General features: G+C 51.5%; 1 protein-coding gene across 1 annotated transcript; it reads right to left on the bottom strand.

The window, feature by feature from the left end:
- Positions 1–3,366: 3,366 nt before the first annotated feature.
- On the bottom strand, positions 3,367–11,458 carry scaf1 (SR-related CTD-associated factor 1). Its single transcript, XM_079565439.1, has 6 exons — positions 11,364–11,458; positions 6,589–9,961; positions 5,397–5,479; positions 4,105–4,323; positions 3,906–4,034; positions 3,367–3,837 (listed from the first exon to the last, which is right to left on the bottom strand). The coding sequence occupies exons 2-6, from the start codon at positions 9,893–9,895 to the stop codon at positions 3,691–3,693; spliced, it is 3,885 nt and encodes a 1,294-aa protein (XP_079421565.1). The 5' UTR covers positions 9,896–9,961; positions 11,364–11,458; the 3' UTR covers positions 3,367–3,690.
- Between the last annotated feature and the right edge of the window lie 584 nt (positions 11,459–12,042).

Genomic DNA, 12,042 nt, shown 5'->3' on the forward strand with positions numbered 1-12,042 from the left:
ATGTGCCGTTAGCATGTGCGCAAACGCGAGCAGCGGAGCGAGTGAAAGAGGGAAAATGGCGGGCTGCCGTAAAGCAAAACACTGCGCATGCGCACTCCTGTCCCGGACTGAACTCCAGACAAACGCCCTCTCATGGACTTAAGTGGCAGTTTATTCACACAAAACAAAGCAGTATTCTCCTGCCACATCCATGTCATGCTGTTGTACTTGTTTCATTTTAATGCTGGGACAGTGCCAGATACAGGACCGTTTCTAGACGGTTATAGATATACGTAACTCGGGATAGAGAGAACTTTGGGGCTTTAAATGTGCTCAACATGTAATATCAGGGAAACTATTAAAATGTAGCTGCCAATATTTGGAGCTAAACTGAGTTAAACTGTCACACGTTTTCATTGGTGCCCTGTGTACTGAATTGAGAAATGTAATTTGCATTGGGAAAATGTCACGCGTAGGCCTACCCTACACATTTAGCCTTCTGATAAACATTTTGCAATTGCTACCCCACTCTGAGCAAAGATATTAAAATGTGTTTTGAGGGAGTAAATACAGGCCCGATTGCTGCCGAGTCCTGTTTTGACTGAGCGTGGAGGCACAGTGTCACCTCCCAATCTCAGGCAACTGCACCCATGGGCATAAAACATGGGGGGGATAGTGGGGTTACAACCCCCAATATTCAAACCTAACTAATGTAACTAATTAGACCCCCTGAAAGGGAATTGTTTAAATTGATGGAACGTTTTATGCCAGGATTTTTTTATATACATATATTTGTGTGTAATTGTTGAGTGGTCAGCATGGGACTTTTACTTTTGGTCACAGTGCTCTACAATGCTCCAGGATCACTTGTTTTGTAGGTTTTCTGGAGACAAGGTCCGTCAGCAGTGAAAACCTTCCAAACTACTGGTCCTAGAGTGTCCTAGAGAGCACCGTGATGAAAAGTAAAGGCACCGTGCTAACCACTCATACAGCTGCTGGGTCACCACAAGGACAAACATGCACAAATAAACTTAATTCACATAAAATCTCAAAAGGTTTGTAGATTTATTAATGATTCTAACTAGGCTTTGACCTAAATGCGGTTGATGGGTTGACAACAGCTGAAAAAATCTGGATCATTCATAATTTGCCACGATTAATGGCTAATGCTAACAGCTATAGGAAAAATACATTGACCATTGATACATTCCAGACTAGCTGGCTTGGTAATTGTCCGCATACGTTGCGATCAAACGCTAGTCCTCCATTTTATTTCTATGGAGTGACCTAGCAGCCATCATCTGGCCTCCAGCTAAGCCCCGCCCACCACCTACAATGTAAACAATCAGTGAAGCGGGTCTATTCAGTGTTTAAATACTTTTGGACACCTTCATTTGTGTTTAAGCACTTGGAAATGTTTGCAGAAATAGACAAACATGGATAAAAACACACATTTCCTTAGAAGGACACTATAACCTGGTTAATAGAAGAAAATAAAGTTTGTTTCAAAGAATATTGGCCCTTTATTGAATGAGTCTTTTTGGTTTGAATACAGCACCAGCCTTAATGACAGGTTTAGAACTACAGACAACTGTCCTCTGAACTGTTCAGATCTGGGCTCTTTCGACAAGTAACACACACAAATGACTGACACCATTTAAAGCATAGAAATGTGTCATTTTATAGAGGCGGATTTTGATATTCTATGTAGTGTATTGTTGTATAATCACAAAGAACACATGGGAAAATGACAAGCTGATGATAAATATGTAAAAATCTTTTATAAAACAAACATGATAAATGGTCATGAACACTAACAAGATTGAGAGAAAGGAGAAACAAGGAGAATTTGGAGTACTCTGTAGGCCTTTGAAACCATACAGCCACATGAAGAAACGTGCCCCTCAAAAACACGGATGAGAAGGATCGACGTCACAAAGGCCATTTATTGCACCGTTTTTCTCAGTACAGAGGTTTACTGCTTCCATTCTCCAAACTGTGCGATTCTGTGTCAAACACATTTACAAAGATCACAGCAACAAGGGCCGAACTTCTAAAAGGGAAGATAAAAGCATAGGCAAGTGTGGCTGGTCACCCTCCCTCAGAGGACAGTCCCAAACCGCAGGCCGGTCACCCTCCCTCAGAGGACAGTCCCAAACCGCAGGCCGGTCACCCTCCCTCAGAGGACAGTCCCAAACCGCAGGCCGGTCACCCTCCCTCAGAGGACAGTCCCCTCGCAGGCCGATCACCCTTTTTCAGAGGAAAGTCCCCCAGCAGGCCGGTCACCCTCCCTCAGAGGACAGTCCCTCCGCAGGCCGGTCACCCTCCCTCAGAGGACAGTCCCCTCGCAGGCCGGTCACCCTCCCTCAGAGGACAGTCCCCCCGCAGGCCGGTCACCCTCCCTCAGAGGACAGTCCCCTCGCAGGCCGGTCACCCTCCCTCAGAGGACAGTCCCCCCGCAGGCCGGTCACCCTCCCTCAGAGGACAGTCCCCCCGCAGGCCGGTCACCCTCCCTCAGAGGACAGTCCCTCCGCAGGCCGGTCACCCTCCCTCAGAGGACAGTCCCCCCGCAGGCCGGTCACCCTCCCTCAGAGGACAGTACCAAACCGCAGGCCGGTCACCCTCCCTCAGAGGACAGTCCCCCCGCAGGCCGGTCACCCTCCCTCAGAGGACAGTCCCTCCGCAGGCCGGTCACCCTCCCTCAGAGGACAGTCCCCCCGCAGGCCGGTCACCCTCCCTCAGAGGACAGTCCCCCCGCAGGCCGGTCACCCTCCCTCAGAGGACAGTCCCCCCGCAGGCCGGTCACCCTCCCTCAGAGGACAGTCCCCCCGCAGGCCAATCACCCTTTTTCAGAGGAAAGTCCCTCCGCAGGCCGGTCACCCTCCCTCAGAGGACAGTCCCTCCGCAGGCCGGTCACCCTCCCTCAGAGGACAGTCCCTCCGCAGGCCGGTCATCCTCCCTCAGAGGACAGTCCCTCCGCAGGCCGGTCACCCTCCCTCAGAGGACAGTCCCCTCGCAGGCCGGTCACCCTCCCTCAGAGGACAGTCCCCCCGCAGGCCGGTCACCCTCCCTCAGAGGACAGTCCCCTCGCAGGCCGGTCACCCTCCCTCAGAGGAAAGTCCCCCCGCAGGCCGGTCACCCTCCCTCAGAGGACAGTCCCCCCGCAGGCCGGTCACCCTCCCTCAGAGGACAGTCCCCCCGCAGGCCGGTCACCCTCCCTCAGAGGACAGCCCCTCCGCAGGCCGGTCACCCTCCCTCAGAGGACAGTCCCCCCGCAGGCCGGTCACCCTCCCTCAAAGGACAGTCCCCCCGCAGGCCGGTCACCCTCTCTCAAAGGACAGTCCCCCCGCAGGCCGGTCATCCCCCTAAGAGGACAGGCCTTGGAGGGTGGTAAAGTCACCCTCAGGCAGAGGACAGGCCTTGGAGGGTGGTTAAGTCGCCCTCAGGCAGAGGACAGGCCCTGGAGGGTGGTTAAGTCGCCCTCAGGCAGAGGACAGGCTTTGGAGGGTGGTTAAGTCGCCCTCAGGCAGAGGACAGGCCTTGGAGGGTGGTTAAGTCGCCCTCAGGCAGAGGACAGGCCTTGGAGGGTGGTTAAGTCGCCCTCAGGCAGAGGACAGGCCTTGGAGGGTGGTTAAGTCGCCCTCAGGCAGAGGACAGGCCTTGGAGGGTGGAAAAGTCGCCCTCAGGCAGAGGACAGGCCTTGGAGGGTGGTTATATCAGACCCCCTGGTTCCCGCTCATCTCGATCGTCGTCCATTTTGCGTCCATGCTTCCGGAAATACTTGTATCTCTGGACATACAGCTTCACCAGGTTGCTGACTTTGACTGGGTTTATTTCACCAGTCCGACTGTGACAGATCTAGAAAAACAGTGTTTATTAGTAACAGTTCTCATCTCCCAGTACTTCAGACACTTCTGTGTTCTTACCTTGTGCACGGCTTTGCGAAGGATGTCCTTGTACTCGTCCTTGTTGATGTCTTTGCGCTGATAGTAAGGTTTAATGGCCAGCTTCACCTCCTCCACTGCCCTCTCCTGCGTGTGCAGCTTCTTCAAATACTGCGGACAGAAATCAGTTCTTAACGGTCCTCGTACATCCCCGCCACAGTCTGCAGAAATGTGATGTTACCTTGTCAGGGTCTTTGCTGTCATTGTCCCAACCCATGTCTCCGGAGCACCCACCGACCCCTGACAGCGGAGGCGGAGTCTGAGCACAGGGGTGCAGGTGGGAGGAGTTGTGCAGAAATAACTGGGTGGGGCTTAGGCGAGGCGGGGGCGGGAGCGATGGTGGAGGAGGGACCTGCGATGTTGACGAGGACAGAGGCGTAGACTGGTTTTGGGACAGAATCTAAGACAGAGAAGACAGTCAGCAGGGACGGCTCAGGACATGGCTCACACTTCAACCAAGTGACCAACACCGTTACAAACTATAGGGCTGTGCGACACATCCAATTGTAATCTCAATTCTGGGTATTATCACACTGAGTCAAAGTTTCTTAACCTTACAAGAGTGAGGACACTTTAAAGTTTTTACCATTTTCTCCCAAAAAATGCTATTTTATGTGTTTGTGTTTTTGTTTCTAAAACTGTCTATTCTGTTTGAAAGGGTCAAATCTTAGCAGTTCAATGTAATGTGTGGCAGAAGTGATATCAGAACAGGCCATGTGTTAACAATATTACAATTGAGACTATTTATATTACAATTGAGAGCTAATGTGAGGCTGCTAGCTTCACATTAGCTCTGCTACAAACACACTTCTTTCTGAGTGAACCCAGGTAGGAACAAACATTGCCGTTTCTGCCTCTACACCTCGTGCACCTGGTTCTCTCTGACCTACGCTCATGTGCATGTGTGGCTCGAGACATGGAGCAGTAGCACGCCTCAAAAATCTAATATAACAGTGAAAAGGGGACTTCTGTGGGGATATAAATTGATGGATAGTGCACATTGAAAGAAAAATAAAGTCTATGGTATCATGTGCCCTTGACCTTTTAATACTTATTAAAGACTTGAAAATTATGCTGACTCTCATTTGATTTGACAGTTGGCATCTGAGAAAAATGTCATTTGCATAATAATTTGGAACGCGGTGTATTAAGTGGTTTTACTTTGGAGAGCAGACAAGGAATATCGAAAACAGAAAAAACAAAGATCAGGAGACTTTTTAAAGTTTATTTCAAATAAAATCCAAACTGAGTAAAACAAATCGAGATTTGACTTTTTTGGCCATATAGCCCAGCCCTACGTTCAGGTATCGGTGACGAAAAACAAGTATCGCTAAAGTACCGGTATCGGGAAAAAATGGCCTAGCAATATCATTACAAAAAGACAAGGAATCTGAAAGCTGTCTTAAACTAGTTTAGACCAAACATCAAATCTAGACCAGAACTACACATCGAACACCGAATTCTTGGACTCACCTGACTCGTCGCTTGGATGAACTCCTGCGCTTTGGCCCGACTCGCAATATTGGCTTCCTCCATTTTGAAGAGCAAGGCAGTCACTAAAACAGACAGACAGTTTATTTACACCTTTCAAAATACAAACACACCACAAGACATGACGTTTCTAACAGTATTTGTGCCACAAGATCTTGTCATTTTACAATGCCGTAATATTTCTCATCCCAGTTGAAATAATCCTGTGGATGTTTCTTGGCGTTGACTGGAGGAGTCTCTGCAACAGCTGGAGCTTTGCAAAAACTACTTTTACACTACTGCGGCCAACTGATTCTGACACACTGACCCAGGTTTTATTCTGTCATTTGGACCAATTGACAAAACCTGTGCTAAAGTTGGGAGAAATGTGTAATTAATTAATTAACTACACTTACAAAGGTCTGTTTAACACATCAGCACAGAGCAATGTTTTAAACTCGGGTATTTTAGCCAGAAAACAATCTGATTTCATATTATAAAAATATGCTAAATAAATACTTCATTTAGTATGAGGGGCTAACAAACAAAGGCATTGTACCTGCCAGATTTAGTACAATGTAATGCGCTGAAACAATGTAATAATGGTAAATGGTACCTACATTAGGCACTCAAAGCGCTAGGTACTCATTATACACCAATGTACGCAGACACTGGGGGCAATGTGGGTGAAGTGTCTTGCCCAAGGACACAACGACAGTGTGCACTTTCAGGAGGTGGGATTCGAACCCCCGACCTTCCGATCATGAGACGACCCGCTCTACAAGCTGCGCCACTGTCGCCCCAATAATAACTAGTACCTATGGGTTAGATCAGCCTGTGCACACAGGCACCCAGGGGCCCTTTGGGGCATCCATTCTGAAAGTATAATTGTTCAATTTCTTATGTGTTGTGTAATATTCCGATAAAATTGCAAATGCGATTAATCGATCAGCCCTAGTAAACAATACCACTATAACCACTGAGCCGCTGCGCTCCCTGAAAGCTGTGAAACATATTTATGAAGTCATCCCCATAAAGAATCAGGGTGTTAGGAAAGTGTCACTAACGTTTGTATTGAGCTCAGTCCACAACTGAACATTTTAACTTGGCTAGCTCCCTTTTTGGAATGAAAACGAGAACAATTGGGTACAGGGCCTTTAGTGATATCCCTGCTTTAGTAAATAAATACACTCACATGCTAGCACTCCTCCAGCGGTGCAGTCCACCCCAGTCTGCAGACCCCAGGGCAGGGCGGGGGCAACGGGTGGAGGCGGTGGAGGCTTGTTGGCCGAAGAAGAGGACACAGAGGAGGACGAGGGATCCAAGGAGAGAGAGGAGAGCCCGCAGGTCGCCGACGAGGACAGGCAGGGGGGCGGGCTGCAGGGCTTAGGGGGGTCTGTGGGGGTCAGGCTGAGTCCGGTGCCCAGCGAGGAGGGCATGAGGGAGGGACTGGAGGATGGCTGAGTGGGACTGGTCTGGGAGGGACACTCTTCTGCCAGGAACGAAGGCTCTGGAGTTTTACAGCTGCTGTCCACGGTCTGGGAGTCAGGGGACGACTCCCGCATGTCACGCATGGGAGCGGCCGAGGGCGGTGGTGAGGGCGGGGGCGACGACGAGGGGGGCAGCACACTGGTGGAGGAGGAGGAGGAGGAGGAGGAGCACGGGGCGGAGCCGGCGGGACCCGGGTGAGGACTGGCCGCCTTACACATCTCCCCCGATGTGGCGGGAGGCTCGATGGACGCTCCAGCCCACGCACTGGAGCCGGCCGGGCCGCCCTCTTCGGCTTTGGAACCCACTGCCCCAACCTTCTCTCTGGTCTTCTTCACCACCCGCCGGCGCCGCTTGGTCACCAGAGACGAAGAGGGAGAGGAGGCGGACGAAGAGGTGGAGGTGATGGAGCCGGGTTTGGCCTTTTGCGACGGGAGTGCTGCGGAGCTGTTCATAGAGGAGCTGGGCGCGGCCAGGCTACTGCGCTTGCCTATGGAGCCCATGTCTTTACCGCGACCTCCGAGGGACAGCGGCTCTGAGCAGGGCTTGAGGAACGGCGATCTGCTTTCATTGTCCCTGCAAAAAACAACGGCGATTGAGCCCCCTACCACCGAGCTGCCCGCCCCTCCGCCAGGCCCCCCAGTCCCCAACAAGTCCATGCCCAGCTTTCCGGAGGAGCCCGTAGTGCTGCTCACGCCCTCCCGCACAAGCACGGAAACCTTAGACTGGAGCTTGCCTTTCCGACTGCTGGTGCTGTCTTTTTTCGATTTTCCCGAGCGGCCCAACTCTTTCCGGCTGCCTTTGTCGCGGGTCTTGTCTTTGACTTTGCGAGTCCGTTTGACCACAGGGAGCCCAGATGAAACGGGGGCGCAGTCCGATGCAGCCGACAAAGGATTTTTACCTTTAATTCTGGTGGATTCAGAATTCTTTTTTGCCGACTTTCTCTTGAGTTGACCGGTTTTGGAGGTGGGCTTAGCTTTGGGGCTGGGTAGAGGCGGGGGCAGAGTGGGCGGTGGGGTATCTTCTAATGAAGGGTAGTCATAGTCAGAGTCCAAAGCCTCACCGTCCAAAGACAGAACGTCGATGTCTAATTTGTCCGAGTAGCGATCCGATTCGTAGTTGTGGTAGCGGGTCGGCGAAAGTGAACGCGATCGGCTGCGTCGGCTTCTTTCTTTCTCTTGACTCGAGCGGCCTTTCCGCTTCTTCTTCCGGTGCGACTTATCCATGTCCGAGGGCGACCTACCGGGGGAGGAAGCACCCAGTCTGGGAGAGCCCGGTACAGTGGTGGTCGTAGTTGTCGTGGTGACTGTGATAGTCCTCTTGATGGCGAAGAGGTCAGAGCCGTTCAGATCCTGGATGGAGGGCGGGACGACAGGGCGCCCGTCCCTTCTCCGCTCCCTGTCCCTGTCCCGGTCCTCCTCATTCCTCTCCGAGCTTCTTTTGGACCTCTTTGCACTGTCTCGGTCTCGGCTTCTCGAGTTGTGGCGCCTCTTTCGCTCCCGCTCATTCCGAGAATTGTCCTCGTCGTTGCGTTGGCTTCGCCGGCGATCTCTATCCTGGTCCCTGTCCCGAACTCTGTCTCTGTCCCGGTCTCTGTCCCAGTGTCTGTCCCTGTCCCGACTGCGGCTTGTGTCCTTGTCCCGGTTCCTCTCTCGGCTGCGGTCGCGCTCCCGGTGTCTGTCCCGGCTGCGCTCCCGGATCCGGTCGCGACTCCTTTCCTGCTCACGATTCTTGTCCCTGCTTCTGTCCCGGTGTCTGCTGGTGTCTCGTGGCCTGTCTCCGCGGTGCTCCTCGGAGACCTTGGAGAAGGAGCGCTCGGCACCTGCTCCCTCGGGACTGTGTTGCCTCTTCTTCCTCTTGGAGCTCCGACTTCGATTCGAGCGCTTGGCTTTGGAATCCTTCCCACTTTTCTCCTCGCCGGGTTTCTCCTTGCTCTTGCGCTGGCTCCGTTTTTCCTTCCTCTTCTTTTTCCGCCTCTCCTCCTTCCCCCCGTTCTTTCGGTCCTTGCTCTTCTGTCTTTCGCGGTCGTTGGAACTCTTGGAGGACTTGCGCGTCTTGCTGTCGTTGTCCTCCAGCGCGACTGGGGGCGGCGTGGATGGGGGGCTGTGAAGGTGCCCGGAAGGCGGGGCCATTTCTGGGGTTAGGGTGGAAGGTCCGGGGAATGTGATGTACCGCTCCTTCCGCCTACTCACCAATTTGCGCCTCAAGTCCTCTACCCCCACCTCGGGCTCCTCGTCCGGCTCCACGCTTGGCTGCCAGTCGGGATCGGCCCGCACCGACACGAAACCATCCCCGTCCAGGACGCGCAGGATCCGCTCAGGCTTCGGACCGAAGAAGGTGGAGCTGGGGGAATTGATGGAAATGCCTTCGCCAGCCAGTCGTTTAATACCCGCTTCTCTGTCAACCAATCCGACGATTTCTCCCTCCTCTATCTCCGAGTGCTCCGAATCCGTGTGCTCTTCCTTGATGGTGCTGCAGTCCACAGTCCGTCGAATAGACAGCAGGCCTGGGGAGCGCTTTGGAGAGTCAGGCAGTGTGTCCGTAGAATCGGGGGGCTCCTCCGCTTTAGTAGACTCATTATTTTCTATTTGGTTCTCAACATGGTCTTTTAAGTCCTCGTTACTAACATCATTGTCAGACACGGGGGAACCTGTGGGCTCAAACGGGTCGTACTTCTCTGCCACCTCCTCGGTATCAACGGCTCGCTCTTCTCTCTCGCCATCAGTGGGAGAGAACGGATCGTACATGTTGGTCTCTTGTCTGTAGTCTTTGCACAGCGGCGAAGAGGTGGGAGCGAAGGTTCGTGGAGCAGGAGACGTTGAGCGGATGCCGACCGTCTCAGCGGCCCCAAGGCCTAACACATGGTCTGGGGGACACCTGGGATCCACAGCAGGCGAGGGAGGGTCCTCTCTGGGGGAGAGACAGGCTGGCGGGCTTCTTTCAGGGGGCTCAGCCGTTTCACTGGGAAGAAACGCTGGCGTGGATTTGAAGCCCGATGCTACAGTCAAGTCCATGGGCCAGGTGTTCTCCTACACATCTAAGAGAGCGGCGCTCACGCAGGAAACATGTACACCGGGAGCCTAGAGGGAAGAACAGAGAGAGAAACATTACATCAACGAGTGCAGAGGAATTTTACCCAAAAGTATAGATCTTAGATAGTGATATAAACTCGATTTAGAATGAACTTAATCGCTGGTGGCTGTAAATCTTTCCAACTGGAGAAGCCATCATTTTGCTTTTTCAAAAACATTTGTCAGAATATCAACAAAGCTGGAAGCTGTCCCAGCCCTAGTTATTAATGCTTAATAACGAGGGCTGGGACAAAAAATCGGATGGAATTTGGATCGCAATACTTTGTGCTGCAATACCAAGTATCGATACTTTTTCCCAGTATCACAATACTTTCAATACTGGTGTTTGGAGGCATTTTTATCCTGCACTCCTTTGTTTTCCGGTAACAGCATTTTTTAAAATCTAAAACACTTGGGTTAATATATGGACACATGACAGTTATCTTTTTACAAATGTTGAGGTTAACGTACTACAAATCATAATTACTTATTGTATTGCAATACGTATCGGATCGGCCCCGAGTATCGGTATCGGATCGTGACAGAAGTGAAAATTGCAATAAAATCTGAGTATCTTAACGCATCATTGGTAAACGGCCTATATGTAGCGCCCTCAGTGCCACATGTCCTAAGATCAGGAGCGGTGTCGTTTTATGGGTTCGAATCTACTCGGTGGTTCTCAGTGGTACCACATGTCCGGCAGGTCCATTTCAAACCGTGTGGAGCTCTGGTGTGATCTGGACCTGGGGCTGGTGGTGTTGGATGGTCAGATCAGTGATGAGTTCGTACATTGTGTGAAACATTAGAGAATAAGTGACATAAAGCACATGTGAGCGTGTATGTAAACACCGCCTGTGCTTCTGCTCCTGCCTCCGTCCCTCCGTCGGCTCCTTGTCCATCAGCCCAGGCGGGTCTGCAACACCTGTATCCCGGGCGCTCACGTGCAGAGTCGGTGTTTACCGGGGAAAGACGTCGGTTCGACTTCAGATGCATCAATGTTGTAAAGCGAGGCCTGACATCGTAGAATAAAGCCCCAAATAATGCATCTCCCCTTCTGTGCTCCAAGAGGCAAACCCAGCACACCGGGTCCTGCAGCTGTGAGGAAGAGGAGGAGGAGGAGGAGGCCCGGGGTTCAAACCTGCGCTAATGTGTGAATATGAGCTCTCCGTGACCGGTCCTGCCCGGTGTCCCTGACCGCAGCACAACAGAGCCTGCAAATATGTGTCAGCGGAACAACCCATTCTTGCTAATAGATGCTGTTAGCTCGTCGAGGCTAGCTCGGAAAGCAGAGCCTCCGGACCGGCCCCGGCCCGGCCCCGCACCGGCCGCTGCTCCCGGTTATGCACACGGCAGCACGAGCTGCGCCGACCGTCCGGAGAGAGGACATTCTCAGGTTTTAGGAAAAACTCACTGATTTGAAGTCGGTTCAGACCATGGTTCAGACGCACATCCATCCATTACCCGCCGCCATTTTCATTTGATACGAACCAGAGCGAAGGATTGTGGGAAACTGAGTTTTCAGTATGAAGAGGCTCTCAGAGAGGAGCTACAGATTCACTCAAGTCAGTTTTCTGTTTCCAGGTGAAAGTTTATATGATAATGCCACATAAAAAGTTTAAGAGACAATAAATGCTGTACGATAAAAGTCCAGACACAAATGTAAAGTGCTTTGTTTAAAGTGATCACATGGGGAAAGGAACTGTTGAATGAACATTTGACAGAGCATCTGAAAGGCTCTTGCAGGATGGCCTAAGGAATCATTGGTCGATTCAAAAGTTGAGCTTTATATGTGGCTCCAGGAGTGGCAGAGAGTGAGACCGGACCACACAGTCATACAACTGCTTAGAACACTCTCAATTATGCAATAGGAACAGTTCAAAAGAAGAGTCACTCCTATGACTTCACATGTCTCAACAATCTGCACATCAGAATCATGGATAATAGGCAACTGATGCCTATTGTGACAAAAATCTATTTTTGTCCAAAAGTGTTCAAAATCAAGTTGTCACATTTGTATCATGGTAAGGTCATGAGTACACAGTGTGAACAGCAGGGGGCTCAAAAATACTCCCCTGCCGGGACACCAGAGC

The sequence above is a fragment of the Gobius niger genome (genome assembly GCF_951799975.1).
Source record: "Gobius niger genome assembly, chromosome: 10".
NCBI lineage: Eukaryota > Metazoa > Chordata > Actinopteri > Gobiiformes > Gobiidae > Gobius > Gobius niger.